At 36.1% G+C, this 21869-nt stretch overlaps 1 protein-coding gene across 4 annotated transcripts in view; it reads right to left on the bottom strand.

Moving 5' to 3' along the window:
* Window positions 1–21869, bottom strand: part of GAS2 (growth arrest specific 2) — a 63443-nt gene that overhangs the window by 3639 nt on the left and 37935 nt on the right. For all 4 annotated transcript variants that reach the window (XM_071762647.1, XM_071762648.1, XM_071762649.1 and 1 more), the window contains exon 7: window positions 19779–19886. In XM_071762647.1, coding sequence (XP_071618748.1) covers window positions 19779–19886 — 108 coding nt within the window. The remainder of the gene's footprint in view (window positions 1–19778; window positions 19887–21869) is intronic.

Genomic DNA, 21869 nt, shown 5'->3' with positions numbered 1-21869 from the left:
ATTATACTGTGATCAACTTCATGGAATGCTTGCTTCTATAGAGACTGGATTTTCCTGCATCCTTAATAAAGTGATTGTTCATGCTGTGCTGTGCCACAAAAGCACCACTTTAGCCCTATGGCCATATTTTGATGTTAGGAAAAGCAGCACAAATCCAGAATTATTCTGCCAGCTTCAGAAGAAGACAGGATTTCCCAGCAAGAAAAAAAAAAAAAAAACAAACAAAAAACAAACAAACAAACAAAACTTTCTTTATTTTCTAACTGAAAAAACAGTTTCTTCCCCAACATGCTCCAAAGATGAAACTTTTGAGATTTCCAATTCAGCTTTTCCACTGCATGAGATCTCTAAGAAAGAAAACGCTGAATTCTCCAATAATAAAATTTATTATCCAGTTATCAGTGTAAATAAATTCACAACATACATGTATTTTCACACTGCTATCCAGTCAGTTGAAACTGAGAAAACCCTTTCTGTAAAATAAAATCCAACATATGTTTACAAATGCCATAAATCTGGATTATTTCAGTTGTGTCTGAAGCAGGGCTGTCCCTAAAGCTGTTCTCTCTAGAGGCTTTGTGCAGGCTCTGGGGAACCAAACAGATGAGAATCCAGATGACCAGACCTTAGCATCACAGAGGGAGAAATTATAGATTGTTTTGGTATGCATTAAAGCTGTATCAAGAAATAATATGAAAAATAGGCAGTAAAAGTTAGGTGAACTAAGGTGTCATTGGATAGGATTTTGGCATCAAAGTGAAATACAGTCTAAACAGTTCTGGTTTTCACATAAATAAGATTAGAGGGCTGTATGGCTTACTAAAAAGATATTAAGCTGTATGAAAGATATTAAACTCATGTAAATGAGCAGAGTTTTACAGACTTGAAAAAAAATCTATTCTGTTTTATAGGAACTGGCCCGATATTGTTATTCTTCAGGTTATGTTATAGCTTTCTTAAGGAATATTTCAGAGAGGGGAGGGGAAGCCAGAGAAGAAATTACACTCTGTGGATCTGATCCAAGAACTGCAAAAGCCAATGGAAAGAATCCTATTGATTCCAAAGGAGCTGGGGCTGGGCTGGGGAAGCCAAGCACAGCAACCTAAAGCAAATCACAGCCTGGAGGGAGCTGCTGTGATTTTAGGCCAACTGCAGGAACAATGTAGGCTCCATACTGGGAGAATATCAGCTATAAAATCCAAAGGTGTTGGGCAAAATAACACAGTGCATCACACCAGAGGCTGTGCACAGAAAAATTTGCATTCCAAAAATGTAATGTTAATGAGAATGGGAAAGAAGAAGTGAATGTATTTCAATTATTTTTGCTGACTATGAGCCACTCATTGACATCAATAAAACCCTTGTTTCTCACAAGTGAGCGTTGAGAGGACCTTCTTTGAGGGGTCTTCCCAACCACATAATGAAATGAGCTTCTAGATCAATATTTTCACACTGATTCCAGAGACAGGAAAAAGATGAGAGCAGGATACAAAGCTCAGATCAGGAATGGGACCCAGATCTGGGCTGTCAGCCTTCCCCAGTGAGGCTCCAGGCCTCTATCTAAATAGGGTATTGTCAAATAATGACAAATTATTCCACAGGGCACAGCTCATGTGGACATTTCCATGGAGTAGGACATCATAGGACATCATTTCCATACAAGACACTGTGTCTCAGCACCTTCCTAGTTGTGACCTGAGGTTAGGAGAGAACTTGCAGCCTGTGGCTGGGGGTGGCTGACAGATGAAGTCACCTTAGAATTTGGTCTGGATATCTAGATGGAAGAGGAAAAAGTATTGTTGGGTGACTTCAGCCACTATTGCTTCAGAGATCAAAGCTTGTATCATCAAGCAGCAAAATTTTACTCTTTTCTCATGGCAAAAACTTTTAATGGTAAAGCTCTAAAGCCAGAAAAATTAGTCCACAAAGTCCTCACCTCAGATATTGCCTGGTGAGGGCCTGAGAAAGACAGTGAAAGGCTGGTGATGTACAGAGCAGCTCTGTGCCCTTACAGAAGTTCCAATGATATTAATTCAACAATCCTGACAGTCACCAAAACAAACAAAATTCACACTAAAAGGTAATGCTGTGTCCTGATGCCATCAGCCAGGTGATGCCAAGAAGAGGACACTAAGGAAAGCTGAATGGGCCCTGACCACTGATAAGGATTTGATTATTGGGCTGAAAATGAGTTTGATAAAAAAAGAGGTAAACTGCACACATGTTCAACACATGCTGGGCTCTGATGAGGCAATCCAGCAGCAGGCTGGAGTTTGTAGGCAGCAGAAGGCATTTACATCAATTCTTCTGAATACATTCTAAAGGAGAAGTCACTTTCCAGAAACTTATGGGTAACAGTTGCTACATGGGTTTTTTTCTACTTTCCTGAGAATAGAGTGACCTAAATTCACCATCAAGAATGTGCAATAGTCACCTGATAAATAGTGTAAGGCACAATTACAGACATTAAAAACACCTCATTAGCAGAGATTATGCAACTCCACCTCTAGAATTCATCGTAAAATTTATAGAAAATTCCTTCAGTACCATCAGATTTAAACATCAGTCAGGTTCAATTTAGGTATATTCCTATTTTTGAAATTTTACAGCCACTGCAGCAAACGTTTTATAAAAGGCATTGTTGCTGTTACATACATAGAGATCACCCTTATAGACACAAAGGATCGTGGGAGCAATTCCCAAGAGATATATGTGAAAACCAGCTGGAAAAGCTATAAAGCTCCCCTCCAACTATTCCTGTTTTGGCTTTCATTCTCCTTTTGCCATTGAATTTGAGTGTTGTCTTCTTGGAGAAAAGTTTGAGTCTGATAAAACATAAAGCTTGGTTTGGACTTTTAAGAACTCACTTCTCTGCCTAAGTGCACATCTAAGTAATTCAAATTAAACCTCAACTCTGCAAACCTGTGAAAGAGCTAATTATGGAGCAATTCCAGACAATAAATATTCATCCACACTGAAGTAATCTGCTTACAGTATATTAATGTGTATTTTGGCAGGCAACAATATGTTACTGCCTTCCAACCAGAATTACCCTCTGATCCAATTGCATTAAAAAAAAAAAAAAAATTCCCACCTGAAAAACAAGAAAACTGCACTCCTAATTTTCCCTGTCATCCCTCATTTTGCCTATACCCCCCTTTGATACAGAATTATACAAAGCTGTTTTGGATTAAGTCTACTAGTTTTAAAAGTTCCAAATGATGCAACTTGTATCATCCAGGCATTCCATGTGGATTTGTTTAGGGACCTCCTCCAAGTTTCTGTGTTGCCATTCCCAAACCCCAGTAAATGAGCCTGAACTTCCCCTCTCTGCAGGCACAAAGATAACCACGTGGCAAATCAGCAGTCCTCTGCATTAACATCCTTCTCTCATTTACAGTCATTTATATGTAGTAAATCACACTAAATTAATCTCATTTAGCTGGAAAAAGCACTATAAAAAAGCTCAGCTTGATAAAATGATGTCAAGAGCATACACTAATTGCTTGTCACAATATTTCTGGCTGTGCTAGGGTTGGTTTTTGTAATTAACACTTCCTAAATTATAATTTTATTTAATTGTTATCTTTTGAATTGTATGGAACACATTAACACATATCCACTCAGCTTATTGAAATGATCTCTTACTTTAACTTCTGTAAAAAAAAATTGGGACAAAATGATGCCTTCATGATTTTATTCATTGGCTCAAGTCTATATCTTCCAAACAAATCAAATTCAAACATTCCTGATTTCATAGGATACTTTAATAGTGAAAAACAAACCAGAATGAAGGCATTCATCACAATCCCTAGTCTCCATTTTTGGGGCAGAAAAACTTTTATTGCTTTGTGTCAAGTGGTATTTCTCATTGAACAAGGAGCTCATTTTTCATGTAGAACCCAATAAAGTTCCCAGTGGCTTCAGCAACACCACCAGATTTTTATTCTCTGCATCTATTGACTGACATATGGGACGGGGGGGAAGGAACTGAAAGAAGTCTTGATTTAAATAGGTGATACCAAAAAATGCTGATACACTGAAGCCTGATAGATTTTCCAGATGAGGCAACCATAGAGGCTTGACACTAATAGAGGCTTCAAAGCACCTGTAGACCAGGCTTTACATTAAAAATTTCTCAGGTTGGCTTCAGGTCTGACTTTGTGTATGCAAAGACAAAAGACATCAAAAGAATCGTTCACACACGTAATACCCAAAAGGCAATTTTAACATTATAAACATATTATTGTTATCAAAATTAAATTAAAGAGGTATTACATATTGTTTCACACTGAAACCCATTAACAGATTGAGCAATAAAGTAGAAATGGAAATGCTGAAATACATAAAGTGAAGCTCCACTCTCAAAATTATGGAAACCTCAATTAGAAATACAGTTCTGTCTCCTGTTCCTTCTCCAAAATGAGTAGAACTTCATATCTGTTTTCATTTGCCATTGAAAAACAAAGCCAAAACAAAAATAACTTCCAATAAGAAAAAATTGTAACTTCCATAAGATTATGTGCTTCTCTAATTAAGGGATTTTATTTATAATTCTTTTAACAAAGGAATAAATTAGGAATTAAAAATTTGAAAATTTGGAACCGAAAGCAGAGAATATGGGTGGACAGCAGAAGGAGATTTTCTTATTCCTATTTTGCTTATTTAAATCTGACCTGAAAGGTAACTTTTGTGGGTTTCGTGGAATGGCTGGTGGTCTCAAAGCTGAGAGCCATTATCAAATTGTAAATCATGACATTAACCAAAAAATCAGAGACACAGGGAGCCTGAACTCTGATTCCTCAAAATTATGCTGCCAGTTTAGGCCTTTGCCAGTCTGACTGAGGAAGTTTTGAAAGCCAGAGTTGGATGTGATTTATCTTCTTCAATACTGTGTAGTAAAGGGGGCCATTACAAGTATTGTGGGTTTTATGTATTCTCCCTTGCTCACAGGGCTTGCTGGGATAACAGAAGTTGACTTCTGAAGAGTGTTTCACATCAACATGAAAATGCCAATCTTTAGGTGGCAAAGAGTGAGGTGTTTGAGGCACCATTATTACTTTGCCACAAAACCAAAGGGCTTGCTAACAATACAGCTTGGAAGCTTCAAAGTACTTAAACATTAATACTAAAATGATCCATGTGAGGTACATACATTAACTCCTGGTCTCCTAGCAGATTAACTAAGATATGCACCAAAAGGTCTCAGAGGAAACATACAGAAAGCTCATAAACCTGAATGAGACCAGTTACACAACATGTTCATTATGGGACTGATCCAGTTTTCCAAAATATACTTTTGAGTCACGTTTTTCTAAAATCTGAAGCTGATCCTTTTGCTAAAACAAGGTGGGGGGTTTGTTTGGTTTTGGTTTGGTTTTTTCTTTTCTGCAAAAGCGCCCAGGGCTTTAAAATTGTACCCTTCATGTCCTTTGTTAAGGACAAAAAAGAAGCTTCCAAAGAAACCCTCTGATTCGACTTTACATCTAGCAGATATTTCTCTGATAAGATGCAAGAGATGAAGTGAATATGCTTATACTTGGTATAATGGCATAAAACACTGATGCATAGGAGTTTAGCCACTTTTCATATACCTGAAGAAGACAGCAATTGGTTTCAAAGGTGAAACCACAGCCACACAAATCCAGCATGGCATGGACATCTTAAGGTGAGCAGTCCATTAATCTATTAATCTATTAACCTGGAGGTTAAGGAAAAGGCAAAGTTGTATAAAACATTTTTGCAAATGGACAGCACCAGGGAGGGTCATATTAAAGTATTGTCTGGAACAGAAATGTTGCACTTATTGAAACTGAAGTCTCTGTTTCTCTTTTCAGAATATAGCAGATCCACTGAAATAAATACTCAAAGTATTCCTGCCTACCTGCCACCAAGATACATCTCTGGCTGTGCACTGATATAAATGATTTGTGATTTTGTACATTTGGGATTCTCACTTTGATTAAACTTTCCCTCAAACCTTACTTTTAGTTTCTGTCTGTCACAATTTTATATAATTTGGGAAGAGTCCATGTTTGGTATCTAATTAACACCAGACCTCAGCTGCTGTTTGAAAAAAGCATCCTGAGTAGGCGAGGACTTTGTGTGCGAGAAGTGACTCAGATGCAGGGAGCAGTAAACACACTTGTTTGTTCACCAAGAGACAAGAGGATTTCTGACAAGTGGAGGCTTCTATTTTTTTTTTTTTTTTTTTTTTTGACAAAGAAGAAAATTGTCAAGGAAAATGAATTAGATGCAGTAGTCATGTTTAGATTGGCATTTGTAGGTAAAGGAACTGGGCATTTCCAAGCACTTTGAGTGAGACCCAGCACCCAGCTGATAATGAAAGCAAGGAGGGTGTCAGTTTCTTGTTGGTTCTGCTCCAGACATTTATGTGGGGGCCAGGCACAAATCAAAGCTATTCTCTATCAACTGAAATGTAGGAAATTGAACAGAAATGTAGGTGCTTCTAGCTACAGCACTGACTCATAAGAAAAATTTTATGCGACGCTCAGCAGAAGAGAGTCTATGGCAAAGAGATTAAATTTAGGAAAAGAGATGAGGGAGTGTTTATGAGGTTAAGTGAAAGAATGAACTAGCAAATGCTGTCTGTGGATGGAGACAAGGAGAATCAGATGTGCTGAGACAAAATAATAAGGGGATGGAAGATTTGCTTTCAGGAAAAAAAGAACCATTTTGAAAACATATGCATGAGGCTGCCAAAATAAGCTTATGAGTGATTACTTAAAAAGAAGAAAAAGGCTTTATTCTTACCTTTCAAATAAATAAATCAATTTATTTTCCCCCTTAGTTGTAGATAGCTAGTGTTTGTTAGCATTTTGATCCTTGGGAAGTCTCTCTCAAAAACAAATAGCTAAAGGGACAATTCTGCCTCACTTTCTAAAGTTAAGTAAGTTTTTACCCCGTAAAGAATAGCACTGAAATCATATATTGGAGCAGCAAGGCATTACTCAGAATGAGTTAGAGGAGAAAAAATCTAGTGAGAAATAAAATTGAATTCTGCTTATAAACACTGCACAAATTTAAAACAGAAACTTAAGTACAAAAGGAATTCATTTTACCCAGACAATCAAGATTCTTCTAGTTTACTTTCCTTTGAGGATATTGAGTCATTTACAGAGCATATTCATGCACAGAGAGAAAATCCACTTAGATTTTGCAATTGAATTCAGCGAATCTAGGATTTCACTGTGCAAATATGTGTGGGTTGTATGAGAATATGTCTCTGCTAGCATTGCAGAGGTACATGAAAATGTTCCTTTGAACCCTAAAGTGCCATCTGTTTTCTAATTATTTTCTCTAGACTCATTCTGTCTCATCTAATTTCCTAAATAACAGCCTCAAAACACTGAAATAAAAGATTGCAAGCAACCAAATAAAAAATCCCCACCTTCATCTACAGAATTCTTCTGCCTGCTTGCCTATGGAAGTGATGAGCATGAGGTAAGTGGCACAGACACATTGAAAGTCCAGCAGAGATTGATCTGATTTATTACAGGCATCCAACTGCAGCAACCTTGATGCTCCCCTATTTTTGTCTTTTTAACATTCCAAACTGCTTTAAACAGATACTTTGAAGTGCATGCAAGATTAATGCAGAAGCTGGAGTTAAATTGCTTAATGTGCTTTTTTCATTGTGCATCCATATCCTCAGTGGTATCCTCAGGACTGCAGGCCCAGCAGATAAACATTTGAGCAAATTAGCTGAATATATTGTTGCTGAAATAAAGCTTTTTGTGTGTCTCACTGTATTTTTCTTATCACACAGAGCTACTGATACAAAGTGTTCATGAGCACAAAGTGCTCAGAGCCAGAAGGTGGAATCTCTTACCTAACCTCAAGCAGTCAGAGTCTGAACTGCATTTCACACAGACTTTGATTCATTTGTGGCTATTTTAAACCATCAGCATCCCATGCTACAAGTGTAGAAAATGTTGTTGCCTGGAGTAGCAAAATGCTATGCACAAAATGAGGTCATTTTAGGACAGTGCAACATCTTACTGAGCCACAGGATTAAAAACCTAGTCAGCAATAGGCAGGTATAAGTACCAGCTATCACTTACAACAAGAAAAATTGATGACAAAGTATGGGATCACACTCATCTGCTCATTAATGAGTCTTCCAAGGGCATCACTCTTATGTGTTTCTAAGAAATAAATAAAAAATTGCATGTCTGGAGTTATCAGAAGACAATTTAATTGCTTAACACATTCTATGAAAAGAAACCAAACCCAAACACATCAGGACTGCAACTATAAAGAAGATCACAAGGAGGCAGACGAACACCACAATCACTGAAATGCATGAGGAGGGGAAAAAAGAACAAATAAGGATGTTCAAGACAAGATCTCACAAAGGATGGTTAGAACTTTTTTCATGTGTTAATGGAAAATAAAAATTCCCAGGGACCTTAACAGATTACAAGAAACTGTTAGGTTTGCATGTTAGGTTTGCAGATTTATCTTTGTAAAGAGCTAAAAAAAAATATTTGACAGTCTAGAGGCTTTCTGCACTGATCAGCACAACCCATACTTTGTCTTTAAATAATTTTTCTGCAGTCTGTGTGCTTTTTGGGTGTTAGAATCTTCCTCATTTTTTTTGAGGCTATCAAGTAAGTGAAAGGAAAAACAATAGCCTGGGTATAAGCCAAAACACAGATCTGCTCTTTTGAACACAGACACCTGACAGGGGAGCCATCTCCTCTTTTCAGTTTCACTCAGGCTCATTTTCAGTCTGAAGAGATTTTAGAAAAATATTCTTTCTCTCTTCCTGTATCCACATACTTGATTTCCAAAAGCTGAATTACATCCCATGTAACAATCACCACAGAACTGTTGTACTGAACTCAAAGCTGATGGAAACATTCCAAAAGAATGCAAATAAGGTTTGTATTTTTCTGGATATTCTCAAAGTGCCTGTGGTGTCTGACCCAGCCCATAGGAGTAAATAATACACAATGGCTTTAATACCATTTCACTTCCTCAAATTTATGAGAGAGATGTAGGTTTAATTAGAAGTTCTAAAACATTTTTCACATAAGCTTCAGCAAGCAAATCTACTGTAATTCTGTACTTATATATAAATACATATAAACATACTATAAATCTATACTATATGATTCCTATATGATTCTGTGTAAGTCTCTAGGTTGGGCATAACTTATTTTTTCCATTTCTTTTGTATAGTGCCCTGCTGGCTATTCACAGATAGATTCAAAGATCCTATCTCCATTTAAAAAAATCACCATTAGAATAACTGAATAGTCAGAGAGTAGCTTGCATTGAAATTAAAAGCAGTTTTTATAACTAACACATTCATTATCATGACTCCTCACTGAATGCTTGCAGATGAAAATGGTCAGTGCATAGAATGATGTAGCTGGCTCTATATGCCCTAAGATGTGGCAATTATAGTGCAGAATTTCAATGTACACTGAGCCCCTACCTCATGGTAACTGCAGTTTATGTAAAATAAAACAATAAATAAATACATTTAAAATAAATCAAACACACACACAAGAAAAGAACAAGGTGCAGTGATGATAGTTCTGAAGTTTAATTAAAGGGAGAAATCTAAAGCTGTGGAAGCCTCAGCCATGGGACTGCACTGACCTGGGGAGATCATATGCCAAAGCCTAGAAATAATTCAAGAGGAGCTGTAATATGCTTACACTCCATTTATTCCTGTGCCAAACAACAATGTCCTTTTAAAAAGCTTTTAAAGCAATACAATATACCAGGCAGACATAAAGCCATTTGTCCTTGGTTGCTAAGTGATCCTAGAATAGAGATGTAAAGAAATTCACTGGGCCTTTATTCTCACTAATTCAAAAGGTTACATCTTATTGTCTTGTCTTATCATGAAATATATTAATGACATAGTCTGTTAGATGGGAACTACTCCTTTATATTATTGTCTGTGAAAAAAAGACTCATTCAAATATGGCTACATTGAGGATATTGCTAACAAAATCTCTTCTGATAACAGGAATTAGTAAACATTTAAGAGTACATTTACGATGTTTAAAGGTGGATTATATTTCAGTAATTTAATCGACCCATTTTCCTCCATCTTTCCTCTACAGGATGTTTATTTTCCTTCACTTTCCATAAGGCTTTAGGGAAATCTGCTCTCTGCATTATAAGTGAGAGAAAATTAAAAACTGCCAAAGAACAGAAGCACAAAGGGCCAAGTACAGAACTGGAGAAGGATGTAACCTTCTCCTTTCAAGTGCCCCATGGCAATACAGTACTCCAAAATGACAAGGAGGAGAAAAAATGGGAAGAATTCTTACCCCAGTCTTACTCCTAGCTCTCTGCTTTTCTCAGGCCAGAATATTCCTTAAATAAGTGCAATAAAATTTTAGCACCAGTGCCATAGGGGCTGTGGCTCAACATTTACCTTAAGGTGAAAGATGGCACATGAACACTTGGGGAGTCGTTGACATGCTGCTAACTCCCACCCCAAACCTAACTTAGTTAATGTGCCCCAAAATCAAAGTAACATAATCTAGTTCTATAGAAATTAAATTCATTGCCAACATACTGCAATCTTCCAGCCTGACTCTCTTCCAAAAGGTTCTGGATTATGGAGTGAAGACTTGGCCTCCAATTGCTTCCCCCATGGTGCAGCTTAGCAGGAGCTGGGATCCCATCTCCTCCCACTCCCACTTGCTCTGGTAGGAATAGTTCCACCAAAACAGATTCCACCTCCTTCCCTTGAGGAGTTGCAGGAGAGCACCACATTGCATGAAGCACTTTACAACCTTACTACTCATCCTAAGTAGAGTAAGGAACTCTAGGTTCCTGACCCAAGCCACTCCTGCCTCATCTGGTGTATTCTGTACAAATAAGGGTACATGGACAGAAGGACAAATAAGGGACAGAATAGTTAAAAAGAGAAAAAAGAATTTCTTTCTGTATTTATATGGTTCCACTTCTACAGCTCCATTCAATTACGTGTCCTCTTCCTCTTTTGAAAGACACCCTGCTGGGTTCATAAAACCTGGAGGCAGAGCATGGTAAGGTAAAAAACATCAGTTGACCAATGTTTAAGATTAAAGGTCATGACTAGGTATAGGTCTCTATCTAGCTCCTCTACTATTTGTCATGTATCTGGTGGAAAGATGGTAGTTAACAATTGATATTAACTATATTTAATTATACTGAATATCAAAATATTTACACACTCATTCTAAGAGCTATTTTGGATTAATTTGAGTCCAAGTTTATATGGGTTTTTTCACTTGTATAGCAGTGGTCTTTAAAAATGTATCATTCATATGTTTTATTTCCCTCTTCTTCCCAGTATCTCTCCATCCCAGTCCTGGTAGCAAGACCCTGCACTGCAGCAGTCCTACAGCCTCACTTCAATGTCAATTCACAAAAAAAATTGATCCTTATCTCTTCTAGCAACGCTATGTTTTCACTGCTGACAAATCCCAGCTCAATTTGTTTTTTCAAGTGTGGTACAGTCTAAATACAGACTATTTTTTTATTTAATGTAAATCGAAATTAAGTAACACAGTCAGATTTGTTTTCCACAGTCTCCTATACGAACAGTTCAGGGCAAGACCAAAATTATGAAAACAGTCACAGATGGCCCGAAATAAGATGCAGAGATTTGGAAAGTGCCTCCTACCTCCAGCCTCTGTTTTTTAAATCAACTGAGATACATGCATTACCAAGAAAATTACATTTGGAAAGCATCTAGAGGCAGATTATTTTATCAGATCTTGCTTGAATTAAGACTAAAAAGTATTCTTTTAAGTTAGCAAGCCTGAAATAAACTTACTTGAGTCCATGGGTTTCATTAAAATGTCTTCTAATTTACAGCAGGGTAATGAGGGGAGAAGGGAGGTAGGTAGCATAATTTCTATAATGTTTATACTTAGGCTTAATTTCCTTTAAACAGTACAAAGCATCCTCTCAAAGTTTTTCAAATTATGTCAGTGTGAGTCTATGGGGTATGATGTTACAATGTTGGAATGAAATTATGTCACTGCAAATCTATGAAAGCAACATTGTAAGTAATGAACCAAAGCTATACTAATGTGTTAAAAATTGTGAAAACAATCTGAATGGACGAGAGAACTCTGAATAAAGTTAAGATATTGTAGACCAGAAATAATTTATCTGCTGAGACTGCAATCATCAGTCTTGACTAGAGTTCCAAACACAGATATATTTGAGTATAGAGCCAAATCTAGTCAAGTGCAATCTGTAGTATATTACCTACATTGAAATACACCATAGTTCAAGTGGCTGCAGCTGGCATGGAAGTTTTCAGGCCAAATTTGCTCAGCATATAAATAATACTGGAAGTTACAAACCAGGTACAACAACTGGAGTACAAATGGTTGGAGAATTTAAAAAAAAATACATTAACTGGACAAAATTTACTTTTGATGCAATGTGAAAGCAAGAGATCCACTACTGGTGGTTCAGAGCTGGTCATTCTCCCAGCTTCTAAAAATACTCATCCTAATGCAAACAAGAGGTGATTTAATTGTATTGATGAGAAATCAGCATATGATACCATAGCTGCACAATATTTCACTATTACCAACTTTTCTTCTGCACCTTTTTCCTTTGTTTCTGGGACCAGATTAACACTTGAAGATATTTGCAATCAAATTTCCAACGTATTTGAACCTAAAATGGGTCTACTTTGGAATTACTGTGCTATAGAGAAATTAAGGAGCTGCATTTCAACTTTAGAAATGTATGATTTTACATACTGAAGTTGAAGTACTCTGTCATAGTCATTACACCCATTTTTGAACCTCCTTACCACATGTAGTTGATATTGAGCATTACTGAACATCCCAGTTACAGTGATTTCAGCTTTCAGGAACACTTACAAATCTTTCTCATGTTGTAAACTGTATACATATGAACCATCTGAATTTTGTCCCCGAAAGAATTTCAGGTGAAATCAGAGTCTCATCTAATTTTATGTTTAATGTTGATTTTTTAAATGCTTTGCCACAAACCAATTAATTTACAGAAAACTGCCAAGATTTGCCAGTTTGGTAAGAGAAAATACTGATGTTTTTGTTCTCCTCAACCTTACTTTGACAGCACATCTGATATTAACTTTGTGCCTAATCCTCACTTTTCCATGGGACAGATCCAGGAAAATTCATGGTAATACTATCACTTTTGTTCTGCAGAATTCCAAGTTTATCTTTGGAATGTGTTCCAGGACAGTTTACTCTACTGTACTTCCATGACACTCGTGAGTGGCTGACCAGATGCCAAGACCTGAAATTCACTTAAGTGGCTTAAGAAAAGTCACTTCCTTGGTGTGGAAATGAAGATAAAGAACTGATGGAGTCAAGGGGAGAAGAAATCAGACTTAAACAACATACAGATTTTCTCGTGTATGTTCTTTTTCTTTAGGATGTTTAATAATTTTAGGACTCTGATAGCTCTCTTGACACAGGAATGAATTATTTAAAGTTAGTATTAGTAATTTAGTTTAGTTTTGATAGCTGCCAGCTGTAACCTGAAGGTTCTTAGGTTTAGTCCCATGGAAATCCCCTGTTGTATATACTCTAGCATGTTGGATCTCTTTGCACTCATCAGTTTTATATCTTTCTGCAAATACCAGAAGAAAGATCTTTTTAGGTTCTGGCAAAGATCTTGGAATGGGAAAATGTGCTTGTTGCCAAAAAGGCACTGATTACAGTAACAGAGTAGCCTGGAGTTTCTATCCTTTTCCTTTTAATATATAAACTTGTTTCTGATTTAGAACTGACTCTCCTGGCAAAGGTGTTTTCCTCAGTGCTAGTTTGTGTGGAGCTGGGCTGTGTGTGACTCTCTGGCCTCACAGTACACAAACCACTTTGCACTTACTTGGAAGCACAAATAAATTCTATACCATTTAGTCCTACATTGCAGGAGATAGAGCAGGTACATACAACAGGGACAAAAGCAGTGCTTCTACTGCATGCATGCTTTTTATCATGATTTCAATTGCAGAGACCATGGAAAACGCCCTAAAAAAATTATACATATATATATACATATATATATGAATTCCTCAATGCAAACATATGTGTTGGGGTGGTAGGTCAACTACTTCATAAAATATAATAACTTTTTTTTTCACCCCTGTATTTTGCTAAATCCAAAGCATCTTGCATTGTAAAACAAAGCTTCTTGGGGCAGGAGAATCGATTTAGCTTTCATTCTAAAGACTTGGCTTTTAAAGCAGTGTTTGTTATTAGGTTGATCTTGAAAGTGAAACTAATTGTTAGGATGAGACTGTTGATTTTAACTTCTTACATATACCCAAGCAGGAGCCTGAGACAGAGACAAAGCTACAGAGATCTTCCCCTTAGACCAGAAATGCTAATACTAAGCACCAGACTTCCAAGAAATCCTTCCCATATTATTTTCTGCTCAAAATATCTCCTAAGCAGGTGCTGTTAATTTTTAACAGCCAAGAAACACGAATTAATTCCTCTTGTGAAGATTACCATGAAAAAAATTATTTGTTTTCATGTCAGCATCAACTCTTATCAGCAATATAAATTTGGTTTTGTATAGGATTCTGTATGTCACAGTTCCTGAATGGCAACATATTAACATTCCCTAGAACCTGCAAAAAATTACTTGATGGCTTTAAGCCCAATGCAGCCAGACTCTTGGCTTCACAGAGGAATTCATTGACCAACTCTTACACAGATATAGACACATTGCCAGGCCTGGATCAAACACCTGATCTCCACATTTCCTACAGTACAGATTTCACACCACAGAAATAATATTCTACAGTATAGAGTTTTGAGCTTGAAGACATCCCATCTGGAGTTTTTTCAACAAAATTGATAAAAAAGAGATAAAAAAGAGGAATTACAAAAGGCAGTATCACAAGCCTAGGCAGGAGTTAAGGATATTTTGCAATGCTTTGCACTAGCTGAAAGAAGGGATCTGGATACTTAGCACATTTACCAAGGTTTTTTCCCTGATATTTTACACATACTCCATACTTTCATGTTGTCCTAACCCACTGGCAACTTTCTTTTTCCTTTTCCTTTTCTTTTTCTCTTTCTTTTTCTTTTTCTTTTTCCATTGCTCCTGAGGGAATTAGGGCTAGGTCAAAACTAACATCTGATTAAAAAAAAAAAATCTCAAAAAGAAATAAACAATATCACCTTACTTTTAAAATCTGTTCTAAAATTAGGCCAATAAGAGCCTAACCCAAGGCACATTGGCTGCATTATACCTAAACCTGTAAAGAAAATGAAACCCAAATATCAGTTCAAGCAGACCAGCCTCTCATTGCCTCCTTCAAACTCAGGGCTTATGCTCAGAGTTGTCTTGTGTGAGATGTTTGATGGCATTTTTTGCAAAGACTATATTTAATTGAGCAAAATAAAAATCCCCTCCACTCTACCAAAAATCCACCTCCACTCTATTCCCTCTAGAGAGGAGGCAGACTTGAGAACAATGCACACTTTCAGCACCAAAGTGCCATGATATCATTCTTTGGCTTGCTAATGTATATACTGTGAGTGACTGGGGTGGAGAGGAGGGATGGAAAAAGAAATAGGGTTCTTTGTACCCTTATGAAACACCAAATGACTCCTTCTCCCTCTTGCTCCTCAGTAAATCACAGGGAAGGAGTTAAGTCATGAGAACTGAGAAATTAGCACAGTTCTGAAAAACCTGGTTCAGCTAAAATGCCAGCCTCTCGTTTTACCTGATTTATGTGACTCTGCTTAGAAAGTTTTCCACAGAATTCTGAATCCCACTGTAGTTCTAGACCTTAGACACAAAAGAATATTGATATTTAAAATACATATTTTCTGCAGAGGTTTTTTAGTGATCTGATATGGTGGTGTTTTGGGGGGTTGTTTCTAAACCTTCAGGTAAATCCATTTCTAGCAAGCTGAAAACAAGCACACGCAAAGCACTCTGAATCAACTGCTGCTGATTTATGACTTAAGGAACAAACTATATCTGGTCTTCAGTTTAATAGTTGCTGGTTTTTGGAAAATACCATTCAGATAAATAGTTGAGTTTGGGATCTCCAGAGTTTACTGATCTTTGCCAAAGAAAACGTTTGCTGTATTTAATACTTCCTTACAGCAACAGATTCCTCTTGTTTTGCTCTGAGTTTCAAAAATTAATGGCAAAAAAAGGAGAGATGCTCTTAAACTTCCAGTAGAATATGCACCACATTATTTTAAAAGTTTGGTCTGTTTTATTTGCAAAACAAGTTGATGTTAAAAAAAAAAAAAAAGTTTAAAGAAGTTTTGGAAATCTACACATTTGCCATCTTTTAAATCAACATATATGGGAAAACACTGTTTTCATCTACAGCTGTTCCCCAATAAAGTAACTCATTACTAGATGACACTCAAAAGATATCCCTTGTGAACTTACATAAAGAGAGTAATGTAACCTCAAAACCTCTTTCCTTAATTTTTTTTACTGTAAACAAGAACATTTACCAACCAGATCTGTTTTAAAGATTAAATCAGCAACTGAATTTTAAAACGAGGTAAAATTAACTATTAATACTGTGCTAAATTATTAACAGCAAACTACATTTCAAAGGAAAAAATATTACATTGTTGTTACATAAAATCTAAAAATCTGCAATTGCTCAATACATCCTAGAAGATATTGGCATTCAAGTCATGAATTCTCTCATTAAAATGCAATGTTCTATATTTTACCATGATAAAAAGGATGATGAAATACAGCATTTACACCTTTTCTACTCATTAGAATTAGAAAGACAAACTTATAAAGCAACACATGGGATAAAATACTGCTGCATTTATTTATGATAAAGAGTACTTTATATGCATCTTGCATGTGGTCCTGGAGGTGCAATGGAGCTTAAATTCAAAATAAAATACATTAGACATACATAGTTTTTAGGGAACAAAATGAATGCATACAAAGTGTAATTGGATGCAAGAGGAAAAAAAAAAAACTGTTTTCATACTGATAAGAGAATGACAGAGACATAAAACACTTTTTAAAACGCACTTTAACTTTTCTGTGTTGTGTTGGGAATGGAAAGTCCAAACCACATTGTATTAAATATTTAAAAAGCCTAAATACCATTTCTGTTAAATCATGGCCAGTTCAGTTCTATGTAGAACCATCATTCCCAAGGCAAGACATAAAGCAAGTTGGAAATCCCTCTGTAAGCTACAAATTCTTTAAGCACATTACCCTTAAGCTAAAGAATAGTGCAAGAGATAATCAACCAGTATAATTTTATGCCTGAATCCTAAATGTTTGAGGAGAATCTCTGATGTACAGTGCAGAAACCTCAGTTTCCTGATTCTATCACATAAGCCTCATTTCTTGTCATTTATCTGGTGGCAGCATGAGTCAGGTTTTTAGTATAAAAATATGTTGCACACAAAGAATAACAGCAAAGAATCAGGGCTGGTTTTAGTCTGGTTTGGGCTGTTTTTTGAGGGGTTTATTTACTTATTTAGCAGTGGATACCAATCATCTAAAGTGAAGAATATAAACTGTAACTCACCCTATGAAATATTGCAGCATTGCTCTATAAGGAACAGATGTGTTCACCTTGACTATTCACCAAAGAGGAGATTTAAATAAGAAAATGCAAAACTTGGTGTTATCCTCCTGAAAGAGCAACACCACAAATAGCTGCATCTTCAGTTCAAATAAATCTGGCTTGGAAGCTTCAAATTGTGAGCATTAACTGCTGTCTCATCTTTAATGCAAAATGTATTAGTGCCTAGGAAGTGTAAAATGGATTCTCACAAAATTATTAATTTATTAAACAGAACCCCAACAAGAAAATAACTGAATGAAAAAGGAAACACTTTCCCCTATAAGCACCTTCAGTTTAATCTTACAGGACCTGATCTGTATTTCTCAATAATAACCTGTAAAGGCTTCTTCATTTTGCAAAGTAATTTTTTTCTGTAGAGTAAGGGTGGAATGGATTGGCAGTCTGTCTGTACTCATAGATATGCCAGTGCTGATCTTGTACCTTTGCTATAAAGGGAGTCAGAAGAGCAAGGAAAAAAAGGGATGGGGAGGAGGAAGAGAAGGTGAAGAAAGGAGGGGAGTTACATCATTTGGTCTATTTTTGTAACCTCAGCATTCTAGGAGTGGGGAAAGCCTAAAATAACGAGATCAATAACACATAACATTTGTCTAGCTTTGGTACTCATCTTTATTCACCTTTAAAATACCAAGGTGTTTTTTGTTTTGTTTTTCTTTTCTTTTTTTTTTTTTTTTTTTTTTTTTATAATTAGGTATACTGCAATTTAATGTCTAATCTACATGACTTACTTTTTGGCACAATTCAATTTGGAATGCATAGTGTGATATGAAAAGACTGTTTTTGTTTGCAAACTTGGAATGAAACCTGACTTGGAATAGATTGCACAATAAAGAAGCCAGCAAAATGGAACTTGACACTCACCATTCTGGCAGAAAACCTTTTGTTTCTCAAAATCAGAAGATCAAAAATTCTTTGACATTTGACCATTCCTTACTTCAAAGTCATTTGAATCTAGTACCTAAAATTATTGCTAGTACCTAGAATTATTACTAGCTAGTACCTAAAATTATTGCAGAATTAATGGTCTCACTGACTATGAAAAAGAAAAGCTATTAATCCTTTCTACTAGCATGTTAAATCTCAAACTACCTGGGACAAATGCTGTTATTTCTTCTTCTGAGCTATTACTGAATTAACTGGGAGTTCTCAGCCTCTATTCAGCACAGCATTTATACATATTCTCAATTTTATACGCATGAGAAAACCTTAAATTCTTCTCTAAATTTGATTTCATTGTAAGTTAAGCATAAATTGATGACCTAGCAAGCACTCTGGTGTGTTGTTGAACTAGGAACTTGACTTGTACAGATGGGAAGGAGTTCCTCTGACTTCTTTTGTACACACAAATGTAGATTCTGAGTTTTACCAGGTCATAGCTGTGTGCCTTTAGCAAAATAGGGATAACAGTTATTTGGGAGCAAAAGCTATCAGAGTTTGTGAAGTCATTACTCAAGGAAAGCACTTGTGGAGGGGAAAATGGAAAAATAGAAAGAAACATGAGTCAGATTCTTGACCTACTGCCACAGAGTGATAAGATTAGCAGATTTTCATTATTATTACTTTAAGCTTATGCAGACAAGATTAAGAGGATCAAAATTAAGTTTGCATAGTATATTTGTGCTAACTTCAACCAAATATTAACATTAATAATTAACTTTGTGCTATAGGAGTTAATACACTACATATGAAGGCTGAAATACAACACTGGGTTTGCAAGTACCTGTTAATCAAATGCAGCTCTACAGACATTAATGTTTTGTTCTCTCTACTTCAGTCATGACTTGGCAATTCAATGATGATGGAATCTTTGATTTGGCTCTGGACCCATCAAATAGTATAAATCAAAACAAAGTGTGAGAAAGGCTCTTTTCACACAGTGGATGTTCTTTCAAATCAAACTCAGAGGAAGTCATCATCCTAATAAGTCAAGACTTTTGGTTGCTATTGACCAAAAAGAGTAAATTCAGTTATCTCAAGTGAGAAGGATCTCCCCCATGCTAATAATCCCTTGGGTCAATTAACTCACTGTAGTTTGTTTATTCCCTGATAGTGTTAAAAAAAAAAAAACATGATTCAGTGCTCACTAATGAGAAAATATTTTCTCCTGTTAAACAATGATAACATTTGGAAAGTAGCAAATACTAACAATTTACTACAATATAAAAATTAAAACCTTTACCCTAATAAAGAGGATCTTCTCTCCAACCCTGTATCTTCCTTGGGAAAGACGTTCCACACAGAATTTATTAGGGCATTTACAAGGTGGATCTTCAGAAATGTGTTTGACCTGGAAAACATCAAAGTTATTAATAGAAACTGTTTAAAGTAGCATGTGTGGTAAAATATTCAAGAAGATATTTGCCATAAAATGATATCTCTTATCTAGGACTTCACAGACGATTTTAGCTTTGGTTTTGTTTTTGTTTTTTAATATTTCTGTGATCTCAGACCATGGTGCTTCCAGTACCAAGAACAATTTTACAATTTTTACAGGTGAAACTAGAGCCAAGTGACATAGAGTTTGACATAAAATGTGCACTGCTTCAATTTATTATTGATCTTTCTTGTCAATATTATCAATATTTATTGATCTTGCTTATCAATAAGAGGCCCTGCATAATAGCTTCACTTTTAAGTAGTGCACTAACACTTTAAAAAAAGCACATGGAGAATACAATAGTGTAAAATAACCAAAAATCCATGCCAAAATGTTCCCCAGTACTGCTGACTCCCCTTTGGTGGTCTCCACTTGAGGGCATTAGTGCAATAGAGGGCATTTTAATGGAGCTGCAAGAGAACTCTATCATTGTCAACAGTAAGAGAAAATCATCTGAGAAAATACAGATGAAAAACACTTTCCCACTTTTATCACCTGCATTAGCTTGACTTCAGCCTTGTCTGAAAACTTGGCCTTGACTGTGCTACCAAAAACATTAATGCTTAGTAGCAGTATATTTTGTAGCTGTCAGTGGTGGGAAGATAGCTCAGTTATCAATGCAAAAAGAGCAGCTCTGGGTGAGAAACTCTGATTTGCCATTCCCCTCACAGGACTGCGTGGGAACAGCAATAACAAGTGTGATATTTCCACATCCTGCAGGTTTCTCTGCTGAAAGCTGACCCTTTGTGTCCAGGTCAAGCAATGCAAAATGCCAGAGGAACTTCCTCGAGGTTTTGTGCACTTCAAATAATCTTCCAAAGACCTTTTCTAATCCATTTTGCAAGTGAAGGTTTGTAGAAATGGTCTGAGGTCTAGGAAAGAAACTTTTCAGAAAAGGTAACAAATTTAAGTCTCAAACACTTTCAGATAAAAAAGAAAAAAAGAAAAAAAACCAGGGCAAAGCTACAGCATTTCAACAGGTGTTTTGGTTATCTTGAATAAATGAACAGGAAAAGGCTTCTGAAGTACAACACATGTTTTTCAGATCTGCTTTTAGAATACAGTCTCTGTATGTTAAATAAACTGGAAAGGAATTAAAGGTTAACTAGTTATTGTTTCTATATTAGAATAGGGATAAAAAATGCAAGAAATTGTTCAGTGTTGTTATCTGAATAATTCTGTTACTTCATGGAATATTTTTTATATTATTATTATTATAAGTTTTCTTTCTTTTCAAATCAGAGCATGATACTTTTGCAAAAATTTCAGTTTTAAAATAACACTACATGTACTTTACACACAAAAGTAAGAAGTGTTTCTCAAGTACCATTTGACTTACTCCTTAGTTTGAATGTAAATCACCAAATTATTTTAAGCTTATTCTGATGAGTTTTATCAACATGGGTGAGTATTAACCTCAATTTCTAAAGAATGAAACTATTTAGGTAGTCAGTATACAATAGGAATAACTTACATGAAGTAAGTGACTTATAAGTTAAATCCAGTGCAGGTTACTGATGATAAAAAAGGTGCATTCCTGTAACTCTTGGAATGTGGTACCAAGACTGGAATTATGCTTAGAGGACTATTTGGCAATGGGCCTCTGAATGTTGCCCAATAATCAGTGATTTCTGACATAATATCCTATGTCATTTATCACCTCTGGAGAGATTCTTGAAACTTGAAGCCAAAAATGAAGAGTGTGAACTATGCCTGAAAGCTGTGTCTACCAGGATTCATGTAAGCAAGCAAAAACCCAGAGTAGCCAAACCTATCAGGTTCAAGGTTGTTTTTAACCATGTAAGCAAAATAGAGCCATCTTCAGGCTGTGGAGAATGAAAGCCAACAGATTTATACTGGTGTATAACAGGGGATAATGAAATCTTCACTGCT

The sequence above is a fragment of the Heliangelus exortis genome, chromosome 18 (genome assembly GCF_036169615.1).
Source record: "Heliangelus exortis chromosome 18, bHelExo1.hap1, whole genome shotgun sequence".
Lineage (NCBI taxonomy): Eukaryota > Metazoa > Chordata > Aves > Apodiformes > Trochilidae > Heliangelus > Heliangelus exortis.
The sequence above is the reverse complement of the archived record's forward strand: the minus strand, read 5'-3'. Positions and strand labels throughout refer to the sequence as shown.